The 20,490-nt window shown below is 41.2% G+C and overlaps 1 protein-coding gene across 1 annotated transcript in view; it reads right to left on the reverse strand.

The window, feature by feature from the left end:
* CFAP47 (cilia and flagella associated protein 47) overlaps nucleotides 1-20,490 on the reverse strand; it is a 610,902-nt gene that overhangs the window by 470,303 nt on the left and 120,109 nt on the right. The window contains exons 22-25 of the mRNA XM_040336504.1: nucleotides 9,957-10,125; nucleotides 5,051-5,151; nucleotides 1,307-1,466; nucleotides 945-1,143 (exon numbers count right to left, since the gene is read on the reverse strand). Of these exons, the coding sequence (XP_040192438.1) occupies nucleotides 945-1,143; nucleotides 1,307-1,466; nucleotides 5,051-5,151; nucleotides 9,957-10,125 (629 nt within the window). The remainder of the gene's footprint in view (nucleotides 1-944; nucleotides 1,144-1,306; nucleotides 1,467-5,050; nucleotides 5,152-9,956; nucleotides 10,126-20,490) is intronic.

Consider the following 20,490-nt stretch of genomic DNA (forward strand, 5'->3'; position numbering starts at 1 on the left):
GGGAATCCCGGCCATGTGTATGCTCCTCGCAGTTTTTCCCGACGGGAAAACTGCCCAAAAACAAAAAATGAGAACCAGCTCTCTTTTTTACTGCAGGGAAAACCGGCGGACTTTTGCCCGGGGTTTTTTGGCTGTTTTCCTATGGGAAAAACTGCGATGGAGCATACACACAGCTGGGATTCCCAACCAAAGCTCCATCGCAGTTTTCCTGTCGGGAAAACCTACCGTGTGTAGGGGGAAAGACTGACCGAGCAGGTTCTTGGCTTTCCCCTCGTGATTTGAAATCCTGAACGTGTGTATGGGGCATTACAGTCTCTTTCTAGCTAAATTTCATTAAATGTATTGGTCTCCCTCCACTTTTAGCTGCATTCCATGTGTGTTTTTACTAACCTTACTCTAGGAGTAGAGAACTCATCTCTTGACCTCCACCAAGCACATCAGTTACGGAGCCAAGAGGCACAATCCAAGAGGGTGCCCTATGTCCTTTTAGATGCAGGCAACCCTCTTGGATTATTAATCCTGCCCTGACTGTCAGGGAGGGGAGGAACATTAGCAGTGACACTCCTGATATTCCTCAACATGTGAAAGGATGCAGCTGTGCAGGGTGACAAAGCTACAATGTACGCACTGCAGAGAGTTTATCATTGTTATCATACAAAAGAAAGACTCCTTGATTGGCAGAATGATGAGATATTTATTAGAGAATATATGATACTGGTGGTATGTTAAAGATGGACTTCTATATACTTTAATTTACATTAATGATCTTTAGACAAACACATTTTATTTTTGTGTGTGGTTGTATTTTAACAGCCTGGCACCGGTCTGTAAAACATATTTCTGTATTTAGTGGCCTGCAATTTTAAAATAATTTTTGTTATGTTAGCATACAGTATAAACAAGCTTAGTAGTATGATAGTTTAATAAACCATATATAAATATACCTGTAATAATCCGTTGGTGATATTTCAATGATTGCTTGAACTTCTGTGTCCAAGGGCACTGGAGTAAGTATGACAAGTGGTGGGTCAAAAGTTAACTTTGGTTTTCTAGAAGTTCCAAACAACAAGAGAGGAGTGTAAATACTGTCTGGATTGTCATTCAGAATCACAGGTATTTCAGCAGTATAATTCCCTGGTCCAACTGTTAACAAATGAAAATATAAAAATGAGAGGTAATAATACATTTGAACTATTATGCATTGAAATATAATTCTCCATTTATGGCAGTAGAAATAATTGTACCATGATTGTGTCGATACTGTACATAGAATGCAGATTAACAAAATGTTTTCCAACATACTTACCTGGACAAAAGTTAACATTGATACTTGCACATTGTCCTGACTCCAGTACACCAAATCGTTTGCTGAACCTAAAAATTCCATTCTTAATCGGTTCCACATTCTGATCAAGGTTCAATCTCCATGTCAGCATTTGCTTTGAAACGTTGCTTAGCTGAAGTGCCTAGAGGAGTTATTTGAGCACAGATTAATATATTAGCAAATAGTATATTGGTTCAGGTGCTGCCAATATATCATACACCATGGTAAAACAAAATAATTGAAAGAAATACAAAGGCTGACATAGCTGAGCTTTTCTTTTGAAGTCACCAGTTAGTTGACTGTAATGTCAGTCGGATGGAAAATGTATGTATATCAGAAGTTATGTGCTGCACGCTTCTTCTGGGTCAGAACTGGAATTGCTGAAGCCAGAGACAGCTAGACAAAGTTTTAGGAAGAAATGAGCAATAACAGCCTTCTGTTATAACATATTTCTCTTTCTTTTCTTAAACATTAACACAATGCAAGGACCATAGAAATGTCTTAAAATACAAATGACCCAACATAACAAGAATCAGAAAGAGAAAAATCCCAGCTCAGAAAAAGTTTTAGTCTAAATAACTCAGGAAATGTGTATAGTGCAGATTCCTCTCTGTACTTATCCAATATGATTATCCAATGGTTGTCTGCTCTAATCCTGTTATGGCCATCATATGATAAAAGGTTGATTATGTGGGCACCTTTAGTCTATGGGCTAATATTTCTCACTGAAATAAAAATTCACTAGGTTGGGGTTTCCCAACCAGTTGCTAATTGCCTGTTTTGCTGTGAGATGTCCATTTATTGCATAGGCATACATGATGCATGCTCATCTGACTATTCTTCCAAAAAGTTGCTTTAGGAGCTGGGGGTTGTGAAGCTAAGTCAAGGTTAACAGGACTTCTTTTATATACGTTTTATATAATTTGGGGTTGTGTCACAAAAAACTGTTTTATTTTCACTTTAGAGTGGTAGTTTGGTTTCCCTGGTATAGTCATATACAGCGGGAAAAATAAGTATTGAACATGTCACCATTTTTCAAGGCAAATATATGTCTAAAGGTGCAATTGGCATGACATTTTCACCACGTCGGTAACAACCCATGCAATCCATACATACAAAGAAATCAAAACAAGTTCAGAAACTAAGTTATGTGTAATAAAATGGAATGACACAGGGAAAGTACTGAACACATGAAAAAGGGGAGGTGCAAAAAGGCATGGAAAGCCAAGACACCAACTGAAATCTATCAGTAATTAAAAAGCAATCCTGCCCCCTGTCAATGCAAATTAATATCAACTGGTTCAGTCTCAACTGATGGGCCATAAAAAGGTGTCTCATTACCAAGGTGTCGCACAAGAAACATCTCATGATGGGTAAAAGCAAAGTGCTCTCTCAAGACCTTCACAACCTAATTGTTGCAAAATATACTAATGGCATTGATTACAGAAGGATTTCTAAATGTCTGAATGTTCCTGTGAGCACTGTTGGGGCCCTAACCTGAAAGTGGGAAGAACATAATTTCACCATAATCCAGCCACAACCAGGTGCTCCTCATAAAATTTCTGACAGAGGAATGAAAAGAATTATCAGAAGAGTTGTCCAAGAGCCAAGGACCACTTGTGGAGAGCTTCAGAAAGACCTGGAATTATCAGATACAATTTGGTATTGTGATAGTTATGCGCTGCCACCTAGTTGTAAATGAATAAAAACACAATGTGTGAATTGGAATTAATAAGCTGCTACCATCACCTGAAAGTATTCACAAAACTGCAATAGGTATAATATAAACAAAGAAAACAATAACTATTGCACTCAACTGCTATGGGCTGTATGCACGCTCACCACACAAGACTCCGTTGATGAAAGAAAAGCATGTTGAAGGTTGTTCAAAGTTTGTTTCACAACATTTAGACAAGCCTGTGAAATACTGGGAGAATATAGTCTGGTCAGATGAGACCAAAATTTAGCTCTTTGGATGCCATAATACACACCATGCTTGATAGTCAAATGGCACTTCACATCATCCCAAAAACACCCCCATACCAACAGTGAAGTTTGGAGGTGGGAACATCACAGTGTGGAGCTGTTTTTCAGCATACGGTACTGGCAAACTTCATGTCATTGAAGGAAGAATGAATGGAAAAAATCTACTAAGACATTCTTGATAAAAATCTGCTGCCATCTACCAGGATGATGAAGATGAATCAAGGGTTGACATTTTAGCAGGACAATGATCCCAAACACAAAGCCAAGGAAACTCTCAATTGGTTTCAAAGATAGAAAATAAAGCTGCTAGAATGGCCCAGCCAATCACCTGACTTGAATCCAATAGAATGGAAAGAACTAAAGATCAGAGTTCATAGAAGAGGCCCACGGAACTCCAAGATTTGAAGGCTGTGTGGAAGAATGGACCAAAATCACACCCGAGTGACTAGTTTCTCCATACAGGGTTTTGTACGAAATATTAAATAAATTTCAGTTAGCATGTTCAGTACTGTTTCCCTGTGTCATTCCATCTTATTACACATAACTTAATTTCTGAACTTATTTGTTTTGGTTTCTTTAAATGTACGGTTTGCATGGGTTGTTACCAACATATGGTGAAAATTTAATGTCAATAGCACCTTAAGAGCCGGTTAACACAGGGGCGACCTGGGATCCGACTTGAAGTCTCCCCAAGTTGTCCCAAGTCGCGCGGTTGAGAAAATCAATGGAAGTGAATGGAGCCGTCTTAATGTACACTACTGAAGTCACTCTGACTTCAGAAAAGGTTCCTGTACTACTTCAATCCGACTTGTAGGCAACTTGTACCCATTGATTTCAATGGAAGTTGCCTCAGAAGTCTGATCACTGTCTTAACTGAAGCAACAATACAGGAAGATAACATACAATTCTCAGGCAAACCCCTCCCTCCCACAGAGCTGATTGTTGTTTGATTGGCCACTGGAAATCCTCCTGTCCTGGAGGCGACTTGAAGTTGCCTTGTACTGTCCAGCAGGCAACTTGAAGTTGCCTTGTAAGTTGCCTGATGATTCATACTCAAGTCGTGTCCAAGTTGCCTCCCAAAGTCGTGCTGGAAGTCGTGTTGCCCCTGTGTGAACCGACTCTTAGAAATATATTTACTTAAAAAATGGTGACGTGTTTAATACTTATTTTACCCGCTGTATCTGATAACATTCAACAGAATAACAGCACTTGGTAATCTGACAGGTAATTAAGGTGTTTACATGTGTATGTTTACTAATTGCTCATAGTTGTAAAGAAGCAAGCACGGGTACGCTGTTAATATTGTATTACCTTTTCTATGCAAAGCTTCAAATATCTGTAGACATGCTAACACAATGTGAGCATGCTACAAAAGATACATTTGGTGTTAAAAGATCAACATTAATCCCATAGATATCTTACCATTTTTAAAACCTGCCATATACGTGTAGGTTTACCTTTTTGTCTTAACAGTACACTTTCTGCAAAATATGTATATTATACAGCTAAGTAAGGCGCTAAAATATTCACAGTCTGTAGCAAGCAATATATTACATAGCAAACCCTCAGTATTTGTCTCCCATTGCATATAGGGTAATATATCCAAATCTCATTATTACCATATGAATAAGGCCTAATATAGCTTTAGGGACCTTTTATTAATTCATCATATCCTTTGAATTATAATAACTCTAAGCTCCAAATCTACTTATCTTCAAATATTGTGCATGAGAGTATTACCTGTGAGTATAAAGAGTCATCTGCAATGCCCAAATGAAACACTTCAGATGGTAATTCAAATGAAATACTCGTAGTGGAGAACTGGAGCATTGTCCGTAACACTGTGAAAAATACACACAAATTCATATTCAGACCATGTTACATCAATTTATAAAAACAAAAACATCCTGGAAAAAGGTCAAAATGTACTTTGCACCTGTATATTGTTTACAGGATGATATTTTTTATACGTAAAACCAGCTCAATGAAGCTTTGGGATGAATTAGACAGACAGAACAAAAAACTCCAGGATTAACATATATTCTCTAAATACAAGCGGCATGTGTACTCCAACTTAAATCATGGTACCCTTTATGTATTTTTTTCAGATGTGTGCAATAATCCAGTGTGAAACTTTGCCTCTGTGCAGGAGCTTCCTGTATAGACTAGTCAATGTTGCTCTCTTTCCTTGTGCAGTGTGATTGGTCTTGTATCTGCCTCCTCATGTAGTGGAAGGATCTGCCACTTCCGGGTCCTAATTTGATACCCCATACCAGGCTTTGCCCTCCGGAGCGAGAGACGTGGAATGCACGCCATCCCCATGGGATCAGCTGACACACACACGCTGTTTATACCTAGTGCCAGGCCAGGCAATTCAATATGTGAGTGTAACTGCTATCCTAGTTCCATCGTGAGTGGCTATTGGAGTGGATTCATGCTATTAGTGGAATCAATCTGGTGTTCCAAAAGTGTTTTTTGACTGTCCTGTAAAAAGGGGTCAAACACCTCTGGTGAGTGGCCATCTTCATACTGAGCACTCGTGGTGGAAGAACTGGAAATTTATCTCAGAGCATTTTGATTTGTTGTTGGGATTTATCACATATGGACTTTTTTATCAGTGTGCACATTTAGGTTTGATGTATTGTACAGTACAGACCAAAAGTTTGGACAGACCTTCTCATTCAAAGAGTTTTCTTTATTTTCATGACTATGAAAATTGTAGATTCACACTGAAGGCATCAAAACTATAAATTAACACATGTGGAATTATACATAACAAAAAAGTGTGAAACAACTGAAAATATATTTCATATTCTAGGTTCTTCAAAGTAGCCACCTTTTGCAGCAGATACATCTCTAGAACTGTTAAGAGGAGACTGTGTGAATCAGGCCTTCATGGTAGAATATCTGCTAGGAAACCACTGCTAAAGAAAGGCAACAAGCAGAAGAGACTTGTTTGGGCTAAATAATACAAGGAATGGACATTAGACCAGTGGAAATCTGTGCTTTGATCTGATGAGTCCAAACTTGAGATCTTTAGTTCCAACCCCCGTGTCTTTGTGCGACGCAGAAAAGGTGAACGGATGGACTCTACATGCCTGGTTCCCACTGTGAAGCATGGAGGAGGAAGTGTGATGGTGTGGGGGTGCTTTTCTGGTGACACTGTTGGGGATTTATTCAAAATTGAAGGCATACTGAACCAGCATGGCTACCACAGCATCTTGCAGCGGCATGCTATTCCATCCATCAGGATAATGACCCCAAACACACCTCCAGGCTGTTTAAGGGCTATTTGACCAAGAAGGAGAGTGATGGGGTGCTGCGCCAGGTGACTACCTCTTGAAGCTCATCAAGAGAATGCCAAGAGTGTGTAAAGCAGCAAAAGGTGGCTACTTTGAAGAACCTAGAATATGAAATATATTTTCAGTTGTTTTACACTTTTTTGTTATGTATAATTCCACATGTGTTAATTCATAGTTTTGATGCCTTCAGTGTGAATCTACAATTTTCATAGTCATGAAAATAAAGAAAACTCTTTGAATGAGAAGGTGTGTCCAAACTTTTGGTCTGTACTGTATATTTATTCTTTGTGCAAAGTTTTTTTATCAACATGTATAGCGCCTTATCCTTTATTTCAATATTTTACACAGTTTAGTGATTTGTTCACTTTTGACCACTTAAGGACCCCTTCATGCCGATATATGTCGGCAGAATGGCACGGCTGGGCACAAGCATGTACTGTACCTGTACGTGCTCTTTAAGAGCCCAGCTGTGGGGTCGCGAGCGTGCCGCCGGCGGCGCTCTCGCAACCCGGTCCGAAGCTCCGTGACCATGCCCGTGGGACCCGATCGCCGCCAGTGTCCCGCGATCAGTCACAGGAGCTGAAGAACGGGGAGAGATGTGTGTAAACACACCTTCCCCGTTCTTCATTGTGACAACGTCAGTGATCGTCTGTTCCCTGATATAGGGAAAGACGATCACTACCATCACACGTCCAGCCCCACTCCCCTACAGTTAGAAACACATATGAAGTCACACTTAACCCCTACAGTGCCCCCTAGTGGTTAACTCCTATACTGCAATTGTCATTTTCACAGTAACAGTGCATTTTTATAGCACTTTTCATTGTGAAAATGACAATGGTCCCAAAAATGTGTAAAAATTGTCCGATGTGTCCCTCATAATGTCGCAGTCACGAAACAAATCACTGATTGCCGCCATTAGTAGTATAAAAAAATATTAATAAAAATGTCATAAAACTATCCCCTATTTTGTAAACGTTATAAATTTTGCGCAAACCAATCAATAAACGCTTATTGCGTTTTTTTTAACTAAAAATAGGTAGAAGAATACGTATCAACCTAAACTGAGGATTTTTTTGGGGATATTTATTACAGCAAAAAGTTAAAAATATTGATTTTTTTTTAAATTGTCACTATATTTTTGTTTATAGCGCAAAAAATTAAAACCGCAGAGGTGATCAAATACCACCAAAAGAAAGCTCCATTTGTGGGGGAAAAAGGCCGCTATTTTGTTTGGGAGCCATGTCGCACGACCGCGCAATTGTCAGTTAAAGCGACACAGTGCCGAATCGCAAAAATGGGCAAGGTCCTTAACCTGCATAATGGTCCGGGTCCTAAGTGGTTAAAGGGGCAGCTGTTTGTTATATATATTTCATCCCCACAGGGTGCCATTATTGGTAGATATTTTTCAGTGGTTGGGTCTGTTGAGTCCCTCCTACAGATCTGAGCTCTGAACAGGCTATGTGTACCCCAGTGATGATGTCCTTCAAGAGGAACTGTAGTCTGTTCACATAATTTGTAATAAAACCATCTTTGCCATTCTAAAGCTTCCCTCCAACCACTTTGCATATTATTTTATATATACTGTGATTCTGTACTTGCAAAATATGCTGCAGAAATCTCCCTCTACTAAGTCTGGCTGTATCCATTTTAACTGTGGACAGCTGAAGCTGCTGCCTGTTCACTTCCTGGATTTACACAGAGGCACACCTCCAGCTCTGCAGCCCTCATTGACCCTCGTATGATTCACCCCCCTCCCTTCCTGGCAAACTCTCCTGAGAGAGAGCGCTGTGCATGATGTCATAAGCCTAGACTTTTGTCCAGACAAGAAACAGGAAGGGGGCTATATAAGGTATTTACTGGCAGAAAAAAAAAATACTATCCAAAATTAAGACAACAAGGGCGGAAGATTTAATGGATGGAAAGGTGAAAAAATGACTGAAGTTTTGCTTTAATATTAGGTCATATCTGGATTTGCAAAGGCATTTTCTGTACATAAAGTCGATTTATATCCTGTGGCTTTCGCAAAATGTATTGAAATTAAAGGGGTTCTAAACAATAATTTATTTTTCAATAAAAATAACAAACATGTCTATACTTACCTGCTCTGTGCAATCATTTAGCACAGAGCAGCCTCGATCCTCTTCTTCTAGGGTTCCCCTGCCAATGCTGAATGCCCCTCCTCTTCATCGAGTGCCCCCACGGAAAGCTGATTTCCCTGGGGGCACATGTGCGGCTTGCTCCCAAGTCCTGCTGCTGCATCCATTGACACAGACAGCAGGATCCAACCCCACCCCCTGGCTCCAGTGTCACTGGATTTGATTAACAGCAGAAGCCAATGGCTCCTGCTGCTATTAATCTGTCCAATGAGGAGAGAGACAGTGGCTGGAGCCGTTGAGCTCCTGCACATCGCTGGATCGGATCAGGCTCAGGTAAGAAAAAGGGGGGGGGGGGTCTGGTGGGGAGCTGCAGCACAGAAGGTGTTTTACCTTAATGCATACATCACATGCATTAAGGTAAACCATGAGACTTTACAACCACTTTAAGGTTTTTGTGTCTGGAGTTCAGCTTTAATTGGTTTTCAATGTCAAATAATGAAATACATTTTTTGTTTGTTTTCCAACCGGCCATTAAAGAAAATATAGCTATAATTTATTCAGCATCAATTCTCTTTGCTGTAGTTTATATACAGTAGATGATACATAATGGTTTAAAAAACATAACTGCGCTTATGTTATAGCTGTTGGGGAAGGCCCTTGTTAGTCCTTGTAGGGCAATGTCATTGGATGCTAAAATATGTTGTATAGCACAGAAAAATAAATGCTCTACATATATAATTTTATTATATTCAAAGTATAAAAAAAAAAGAGGAAAAGGCCTCCACATAGCGTAAATCCAAATGATGAAATTTATTGAAATAAAAAATATTCAAACAAATGAATATTAGATAAAAAATGGTTCAATCGAACAATAAAAAGTGCAGTATAGGGCGGCTTGGGCCAACGTATTAACCCGACATTTTATATTTATAACATTATATGCCAACCCTGTGAGTTATCCTACATAAATGTTAATGATTTTTATAGCTCTGATTGCATTAGAAGAACAGAGCGTGAGACATCCTGTGCTTTAACAAGGTGAGGTGTATGCGGTTTAGTGTGAGATGTATATGTAATTTAAGACGCAATGCTTTTGAAGTGCAGAGCCCTAAACACGAAAGCTGGCAAGTCACAGAGAGACAACTTCCAAAATAATGGGATCAAAAGTTCAAGTGTCATGTTTCTGTTTGAAAGTGTAGACATTTTATTTCTTTAAGTACATTAAAGTCAATTTTATTGACATACCCGTAGCATTGACTTTACATGCTGGAGTGATGACATCCACCATTTGAGGCCTGGGAACAACAATATGCTTTTCTGAATGGGTTGGAGTTACAGAAGCAGAGCTGTCAGCATCACTTACTCCACCAGTGTAGTTTATGTTTATGGGAAGCTGGAAGTCATACGCTGCCACCTGCAGGATAAAAATCCATAGTGATATCGTCTTTTATATTTACAAAGCCAAAGTCATCAATAAAAGTCCAATACAATAAGAAAAGGAGAGATGTAACAAAAGTAACACTAATGAAACAAGACTTGATTAAATGGTCAGTTCATTCAGCACTCATGTTTTGCATATGAATGGAAGCTGCTGAGCTGAATAATCAATGCGTATAACAAGTAACCTGAGCGAGCCAAACTATCAAATTAATGAAATCCTGTGGCATGAACTCCCCCTAACAAATATTATGAAACTGGACAAACATCATACCCAAACGCATGTAAAAAAAAAATTGACTATTAAAAAGAAAGTTCACGCCATTCTTCTTTAGTTAGTGTGGCTGAGTATAAACTGGCTTTCCAAAACTGCTGTAGACTTCAGAGACAAATAGCTAGATTCAGAGAGAGTTACGGCGTGCCAAACACCCAGGATCCAGCCATGACAGCTACATATTCCGTCAAAGCAACATCCCAAGAGAATTTGAACAGAACGTGTACAAGGACAGCTGGCTGGTTGGTGAGTGACATGGGTGTCAGGCATGACTGCCCCCCCCCATGATGCAGACATCACGAGGGGCACATGCATGACTAACATCCTCCTGTCTTTTCCCTTCCAGGTGACTCTGCATATGCACTTGGACCCCATCTCATGACTCCATTCCGGAACCCCCAAACCCCAGGAGAGGAAAACTACAATGCTGCACACATACGTACCCGTGCAGTGGTGGAACGCACCTTTGGCCTCCTGAAGTCCCGTTTCCGATGCCTGGATAAGTCTTGGGGTACCCTGTTGTATTCCCCAAACTTTGTGTGCCAGATCATCGGTGCATGTTGCATGCTGGACAACTTCGCAGTGAGAAGGGGCCTGGAGATTGACATACGTGAGGACCTGACCCCCGAACCAGACATTCCCCCCCTAACCGAGGGTACCCCGTCTTCTGAGGGAAGAGCAGCCAGGAGACGCCTTGCAGAAGGCATCTTTGGACAGTAAACACACACATTAATCATGGCACAATGAGAATGCATGCATGCACACCCACTGTGGTCCCTAGCACACACACCACACATCCACATCGAATTGGATTAGACCAAAGTACACCGCACGGTACTAGGGAGGAGCAACGCCCCGCCAAGGCTCCAATTATGTCACTGTACATTCATACACCATTCACATGGACCTGGGATAACTTCTCCCTGGTCCTGGGGATCCCTACTCCACCCAAATCTAGGGTGACACCCCTTTTCTGGCAGGAATGTCACCCCCACATTCATACATCATTCACAAACATAAAACAAATCATAATCACAGTACAAATCCCTAAAAAAGATGTAAAAAAAATTCAAAAGCACATACCCCATTAACGATGGCGTGAGCTAGGCCTGGGCCGGCCACGGCCATGGCCACTCAGGGGAGACTCATGGGGGGGGGCAGGGGAAGGAGGAGCCTCCCCTGGTGTCTGTACACCTGCTGGCCTGCCCTCCAAGGCCACAAACAGACACAAAAAGACACAGAACAAACAGACACAAAAAGACACAGAACAAACAGACACAAAAATCAGACACCAAAAACCACAAACAGACAGCTAATACAGACTCCAAAAACCACACAGAAAAAAACAGACACAAAAAACACTCAGAAAAAAAAACCTAATACAAACTCCTCTAACACTCTCCAATAAATGTTTCCTACAACACTCCTACACAAACCAACACACAGCCACAGACAACAGAACAAAAGCACCTCGCTTTCAGGAAGGGGAACACAGGGATGTACTTTTGCAATTTAAGGGCGTTTGTCTGGGCCTATTTATACACAGGGTGTATCTCACTAAGTATGCTTGGCCTAGTTCCTATCTCACTGATTGCGCCGGGCCGAGTTCTGAGCATGCCCAGTGAGGTGCATATTCATGCGCGCATGCGCAGCACGGCCGGCCCTTCATTTGCATGGGGGTCACGGCTCATTTCAATGGAGCACGCCCACTTCCTTCCCACTTTCAATTACCCCGCCTTACGTCTCGGAATTGACGTTACGCTGGCGCAAATACTCTGTGGATACGGGACTTACGTCACAAAATTGAGCCGCCGTAACGTAATAGACATGCGTTACGCCAAACTAAATATGCGCCGCTCTACGAGAATCTGGCCCATGGTTACTTAATTTCTCTCTTTTGTACCTGATACAGGAGATCTACCACGGGAGGTTAATTGGCCTGTCCCTTGCAGAGGTGGACGTAGAGTCCTTATACACATAGGGCTAGATTCAGATAGCCCAGTGTAATTTTCTGCGGGCGTAACGTATCTCCGATATGTTACACCGCTGTAACCTAGGGCGCAAGTTCCGTATTCATAAAGAACTTGTGCCCTAAGTTACGGCGGCGTAGCGTATGTGGTCCGGCGTAAGCCTGCCTAATTCAAATGTGGATGATGTGGGCGTGTTTTATTTAAATTACTTATGACCCCACGTATTTGACGTTTTTTACGAACGGCGCATGCGCCGTCCGTGAAAGAATCCCAGTGCGCATGCTCTAAATTACGCCGCAAATCGTCAATGCTTTAGACGTGAACGTAACATACGTACAGCCCTATTCGCGAACAACTTACGCAAACGACGTAATCAACGGAAAATTTTACGCTGACCCAACGTCCATACTTAACATAGGATACACCTCATATAGCAGGGGTAACGTTACGCCGGAAAAAGCCTAATGTAAACTACGTAAAAAAATGCACCGGACGTACGTTTCTAAAATCGGCGTATCTACCTAATTAGGCAGACGTACGTTTCTAAAATCGGCGTATCTACCTAATTAGCATATTCCTCGCGTAAATCGACGGAAGCACCACCTAGCGGCCAGCGTAAATATGCAACTAAGATACGATGGAGTAAGAGACTTACGCCAGTCGGATCTTAGCCTAATTTCGGCGTATCTTGCTTTCTGAATACAGAAAGAAGATACGCCAGCGCAGCTTTGAATTTACGCGGCGTATCAATAGATACGCCGATGTAAATTCTTTCTGAATCTAGCCCATACTGTACATCCTTCATCAGGTGGGGGGACATACAGTGGCTCAGTGGCTTGAAATTAGGCACCCCTTGTCTGGCCCACATAATGGATTTCTGACAGTAGAGTCCCGATTATAGCTAGCACATGCTGGAGTGCACGCCAGTGTGTTTAACCTCCAGAAATTACAAGCATTATATACTACGGTCGGGATCATAGTAAACACTTGCACATGGATATACTCCACCAGTAGTAACTCAGTATCATATTAAATGCAAAAAACAGCCCCCCGAGGAGAACAAAAAGAAAAGACCCCCCCCGGATAAAGAAGCCACGGGAGGACCACGCCATGTAGAAAATGTTCTCCTCAGGGGGCTGTTTTTTGCATTTGTTATAGGCCCACTGAGACCGCACCCTAGAGGTGAGTCCGTAAATTATGGGACACTGTGAAAGGTTTATTTAGCCTGCCCAGTAGTTTGTTATTTAGTGAGCAGAGGACCTACCCATTTTCCTCTTTTGTCAATATCATATTAGCTGCATGGACACTGCAAGGAGGACTGAGGTCCTGTGGACTATATTTTGTTAAGCACTATGCAGACTAGACCCAGTTACAGGTGAAGGTGATGAGTAGGTGATGAGTATTGGAGGACATCATACAGAGGATACTTTGGGTCTCACAGGAGAGATTGAATTTACTCAATCCTGCATGCATCGGGCAAAGTTGCAGTCATACATGGGACTGTATGAAGTTTTAGGAAGGCTGCAAATACTATATGGACTTATGATTCCAGGGACCCTGTCATTCCCACTGCTTTCCTATTTCAAATTGACCACGCTAAGCATGAGAGCACATCCATTCCAGTGTGGTCAGATTTCTGGCTATGGTGGGAGCTCAGCCAGACTTGTGCTGACACGCCCCCCTGCACAGCCGCTCACTGAGAAGATCAGTATTCTGCTATTTCTCCGCCTTTTTGCTAACACAACCTCCTGCACAGCCGCTTACTGAGAAGATCAGTATTCTGCTATTTCTCCGCCTTTTTGCTGACACAACCTCCTGCACAGCCGCTCACTGAGAAGATCAGTATTCTGCTGTTTCTCCGCCTTTTTGCTGACACGACCTCCTGCACAGCCGCTCACTGAGAAGATCAGTTTTCTGCTGTTTCTCTGCCTTTTTGCTGACACAACCTCCTGCACAGCCACTCACTGAGAAGATCAGTATTCTGCTGTTTCTCCGCCTTTTTGCTGACACAACCTCCTGCACAGCCGCTCACTGAGAAGATCGGTATTCTGCTGTTTCTCCGCCTTTTTGCGGACACAACCTCCTGCACAGCCGCTCACTGAGAAGTTCAGTATTCTGCTGTTTCTCCGCCTTTTTGCTGACACATCCCCCTGCAGTCTCCACCCCCACCTCTCTAAGTCACTTATGCAGCTAAGAAGAAAAAAGGTGTTTATAATGCTTTTTAAATATGTACACAAGTGTTTTGCCTTTCCTTTGTATTTTTAACTGATCTCCTAAAGCAAAAAAATAGTAAATGCACATTTATTGCAAAAATTTTATACTTTTTTTCCCAAAAGGTAAACATTTTTTTTTCTGTTGTATCACTTGACCTACCCTGTTAGATTGTAAGCTCTAACAAGCAAAATTATTCTACCATCTTCTTCTACCATCTTGTATTGATTTGTATTGTCTCCCTTTATATTGCAAAGCATTATATTGCAAATGCACCAACTGTCAGCGCTATATAAATCCTGTATAACAATTGTCTCCACAATGCTGTGGCATTTTAAATACCCTAATAACATTTTATTTTTTTAAATGTATTTTTTTGTTCTCAATTTTCTGTAATCCTTATACAGTATGTGCTAGTATCCATTCTCCACACGTAGTACATTACCATCCAAAGAAATCTTTCTATGTGCAAAAAGCTTCTTTCATATTAAAAGGATGCGTTGTGAGACTTGTGACCTTTAAAAAGGCAGTCATCGCCGCTTATTTTCTATTCATGTTTTGTATACCAACTTACAGAACAGTATTGCAAGCACACAACTGAATTACTAAAATGAAACTGTTAATAACACATCTTTATAATAATTAGCTACAGCTAATGAACAAGAGTTAGTTTTAATTATTCTAGAGCTACATCTTATTTGAAGCTTAACATTCGACCTTGTGCTGATTTTTATTGTAATGATTATAAAGAATACAGTAGCAGGACATCTGCAGGTTAAGATGCTACTTATAAATACTAATGAGACAATAACATTTAATAACTGTATTCATTACACCCTGAGTTGATATGACTCCCGTGGTTCATTATAGTTAAATTATAGTGACTTCAGTTCTGTGTGCAACACAGTGTATCTGACATATCTGACAAAAGAATGACAATTTGGTGCTTAAATATTTAAACTGTTTTAAGAGGAACCAGTTGTGCCTCAGAAGTAGAATGCGATAATAACGCCTTTGAACATCAGATTCTTCCCTGCTGGTCTCCTTTTATTTCTGCATTATAAAAGAGTTGTAACACCATGGATGCACTAGGCATGTCTCCAGAGAGCACAAAATGAGAGCTTAGGAACAGCATGGTAGGGCCACAGGAAGTTTCAGCACAGACACTTCACAGCATATCAAAGTAATGGGAGAGCAGTATGGAGTATGTGATGTAAAGTAATGAGGCACTTTGTGTGCTTTTCAGGACTTTTCATGTTGTTGTCAAAAATATAATAATGTTTACAATGTTGGGGTTGTATCAATTAAAGCCTCCGACATTGACCTTATTTGGGAAACCCATGCAATGTATTCTTTAGAATGACTTCAATAGATTTTAAAAGGGTACACTTATTGATGACCCTACCTTGTAAAGATCACTCTTTCATCGATCTAACACAAATGCATGCTCACAGGTATCCTATGACTACACATACCTACAATGTGTATGTATATTGTTGTCAACTGTCAATACCAGCATGCAAAAAAAGTTAAAATAAGCTAATACCTTTACAACTGAAAATGGTCAAATTCTGTAGGAGTCAAAAATAATTATATAAACACTATGGGCCAGATTCACAGTAGAAATACGCCGGCGTATCTACTGATACTCTGGCGTATTTTCAAATTTGCCGTGTCGTATCTTTAGTTTGAATTCTCAAACCAAGATACGGCGGCTTTAGGCTTCGATCCGACAGGCGTACGGCTTGGTACGCCTTCGGATCGTAGGTGTAATACTTCGGCGCCCGCTGGGTGGAGTTTGCGTCATTTTCCGCGTCGGGTATGCTTATTAGCTGTTTACGGCGATCCACGAAGGTACGCGCATTCGTCGCATTCTCTTACGTCGTCGCTAGTCGGCTTTTCCTGGCGGATAGTTACGGCTGCTATTTCATGGCTTAGATTTAGACTGCCCATGTTAGAGTATGGCCGTCGTTCCCGCGTCGAATTTTAATATATATATTTTTTTTTTTGCGTAAGTCGTCCGTGAATAGGAAAGGACGTAACGCACGTCGCCGCAGTTCGTTTGGCGCGGGAACGCGCCTAATTTAAATGATACACGCCCCAATTGAATTAGGCGGGCTTGCGTCGGACGCATTTACGCAATGCCGCCGCAAGTTTACAGGCAAGTGCTTTGTGAATCAAGCACTTGTGCTTAAAACTTGCGGCGGTGTAACGTAAATGGGATACGTTAGACCGCCGCAAATGTACCTGAATCTGGCCCTATGTTACCCAAAGTATTGTGACGCCTGCCTTTACATGAACTTTAATGTCATCCTAGTCTCAGTCCGTAGGCTTCAATATTAAGATGGCCCACCCTTTGCAGCTATAACAGTTTCAACTCTTCTGGGATGGCTGTCCACAAGGTTTAGGAGTGTGTCTATGGGAATGTTTGATCATTCTTCCATTTATGAGGTCAGGCACTGATGTGGACGAAAAGGCCTGGCTTGCAATCTCTGCTATAATTCATCCCAAAGTTCCTCCACCACATTTTTATTTTCAACTTTTTGTTATTCTTTGCATTGCCGCCAATAACTTGCAGCCACGATAATCAATTACATATTTTTTTCTTCCTTTACAAATGTCAGTTTTGCTGCAGAAGGTTCTATACACGGTACAGATTCGCCACTTTAGTGGCAGACTATGGTGACCCCCAGGCACTATATTTAAAAAAATAAAATTCCTACCTCTCAATACGTGCTTGGGTTGTATGTTGTTTTTGTTGTATTTGTTGTTTGTATACAAAATAAATAAAAAGATGATTTGATTTAAATTCATTTTTCATTTTTGATGTTTAACTTTAAGCATCATTAAAATGATAATCTTTTTTAAAAGTAAATTTTTGCATTGATACATGTCCCCCAGGGAAGTACCCAGACCCCCATACCCTTTTATGGCCGATAACTTGCATCTAAGCCTTCAAAATGGGGACTTTACCCGCTTGCCCTCATTATACTCTGGCAGGTTGGCACAGGTGTGCAAATCATCATAGCTGTACATTGGCCGCTTTAAGAGCAATAGCAGGTGCACATGCTGATCACCACTATTACTAGTGAAAAAAATAATAATAATAATACAAATGCTATAAATATATCCCCTATTTTGTAGACACTATGGGGCAGATTCACATACAATTGCATGGGCGCAGCATCTGTGAGATACGCTACGCCGCTGTAACTTACTTTTAATAGCTTTGAATCCAGAAAGAATTTGCGCCGTAAGTTACGGCGGCGTAGTGTATCTCTCGCGGTGTAACGGCGCGTAATTCAAATCGGCGCGTAGGGGGCGTATTTCATTTAAATGAAGCGCGTCCCCGCGCCGAACGAACTGCGCCTGCGCCGTCCCTAAATTTCCCACCGTGCATTGCGCTAAATGACGTCGCAAGGACGTCATTGTTTTCACGTGGACATAAATTACGTCCAGTCCCATTCACAGGCGACTTACGCAAACCAAAACATTTTTTTTCAAATTCGACGCAGGAACGACGGCCATACTTAACATTGCGTACGCCACCAAATAGCAGCTTTAACTATACGCCGAAAAAAGCCGAACGGAAACGACGTAAAAGAATGCGACGGGCGCTCGTCGGATCGTCGGAAATAGCTAATTTGCATACTCGACGCGGAATACGACGGGAACGCCACCCAGCGGACGCCGAAGAATTGCATCTAAGATCCGAAGGCGTACGAAGACGTACGCCTGTTGGATCTAACCCAGATGCCGTTGTGTCTTGTTTTGAGGATTCAAAACAAAGATATGACGCGGGAAATTTGAAAGTACGCCGGCGTATCAGTAGATACGCCGGCGTACTTCCTTTGTGGCTTTCCCCCTATAACTTTTGCGCAAACCAATCAATATATGCTGATTGTGATTTTTTTTTACCAAAAATATGTGGAAGAATACATATTGGCCTAAACTGATGGAGATTTTATTTTTATTTTTTCTATTTTTTTTTTTTATGGATATTTATTATAGCAAAATGTAAAAAATCTATATATATATATATATATATATATATATATATATATATATATATATATATATATATATATATGATTTCTTTCTAAATTGCTGCTTTTTTTGTTTATAGCATGTTTGTGTATAACATTGCATGACTGCGCAATTGTCAGTTAAAGCGATGCAGTGCCGTATCGCAAAACATGGCCTTGTCATTAAGGGGGTAAATCCTTCCAGGACTAAAGTGATTAATAGAGCTTGCGGCTCCGGTCCAAATTGTTCTGGTGTGAACTGAACCGGGGGGGGGGGGGAGGGGTATTCAGCCCATCACTACAGCGTACATTTTTGCCTACATTTATTTAGAAAGCGAAAAATCCCTTAGGGGTGGGACTTTGGAGGCACTCAATGATATTACAATAGAGTAGTTAAAAAATCTAAGCAACTGGAAGCTGGAAATACATGATTGCAAAAATACATGACAATACAGGACGATATCCTTCACTCGACACGTTTCAGAGTTTGTTAGCATCTCCTTCATCAGGACTTAGCAGGGTACCAATTGTCTACAAATGCAAATACAAATAATAAGTCAAACTCAATTTACATTATAGTACGTTATTATCATGGATAGAAGATCTCCAACTCACATTTATTCCAGTACATGTATAAATTCCATGTTGTATTAAAAGAAAAACAGAGTTTCTGATAGCTTCACCCACATTGCAGCTTTTACACATTGTAAATTTAAACAAGAAACCAATATTTTAAAGGGGCCTCAACCACTGCTGCCCCTTATATGGGAGACCAAAAAGCACTGAGCCTGGGGTTCTGTGTGAACAATGGTCTCCCAGCTGCACATTCAGTCCGTCTGAGCAAGGATTTAGTATCCCCCTCACTATATGTGTCTCCTTCTCAGCCTAAATAGGTGGCAGCTGTGTGCAGTAGGGAGGAGACCAGAACCTGTCATAGGATGGCTTCCTAGGTAGAACCCAAGCCGCGCCTCCACACTGCGCATGCACAAACAACATAATCATGTGCACGCACGGCGGAGTGACGTCACGCTTGAACATCCCACTGCCATGGAAGTAGTCCCCGGGGATGGACTGAACGTGTGGCTGAGAGAAACATTGTTCATGTTTATTTTAGCACATTTTATGACATACATGTTTTTCACATTTTTCTTTCATACAAGTCTATATTGCTCAAACTTTGTGTTTCAATTCCAGGACTCCGTCCAGTCCCAGTTCTTTTTGGTCTCCAATATTAGGGGCAGCAGTAGTTGAGGCCCCTTTAAAATATCGGTTTCTTGTTTAAATCACAATGTGTAACCATGGGCGTAGGAACCGGGGGAGACAGGGGGGACGCATCCCCCCCAGGAAATAATGCGGGGGGGACAGGTATGGTAAAATCCCCCCAGCCTGTCACTGTCAGTGCCTGTGCCGTGCGACGGTGAGTGTCCATCTACATCACAGACACGGTTCCGCCCGCTGTTACACAGTGTAACACGTTCAATGTGGGTGAAGCTATCAGAAACTTTCTGAGAACGTGTTTTTCTTTTAATACAACATGGAATTTATACATGTACATGACTGAAATACATGTGAGTTGGAGATCTTCTATCCACAATATTAACGTACTATAATGTAAATTGAGTTTGACTGATTATTTGTTTTTGCATTTGTAGACAATTGATACCCTACTAAAACCTGATGAAGGAGATGCTAAGAAACTCTGAAACGTGTCTGGTGAAGAATATTAACCTGTATTGTCATGTATTTTTGCAATGATGTATTTCCAGTTGCTTAGGCCATGTTTATTCCATGTTCTCCGTTTTTAACCACTTAAGCCCCGAACCTTTAGGCAGCTAAATGCCCAGGTCAGGTTTTGCGATTCG

This window comes from Rana temporaria, chromosome 2, assembly GCF_905171775.1.
Source record: "Rana temporaria chromosome 2, aRanTem1.1, whole genome shotgun sequence".
Taxonomy (NCBI): domain Eukaryota; kingdom Metazoa; phylum Chordata; class Amphibia; order Anura; family Ranidae; genus Rana; species Rana temporaria.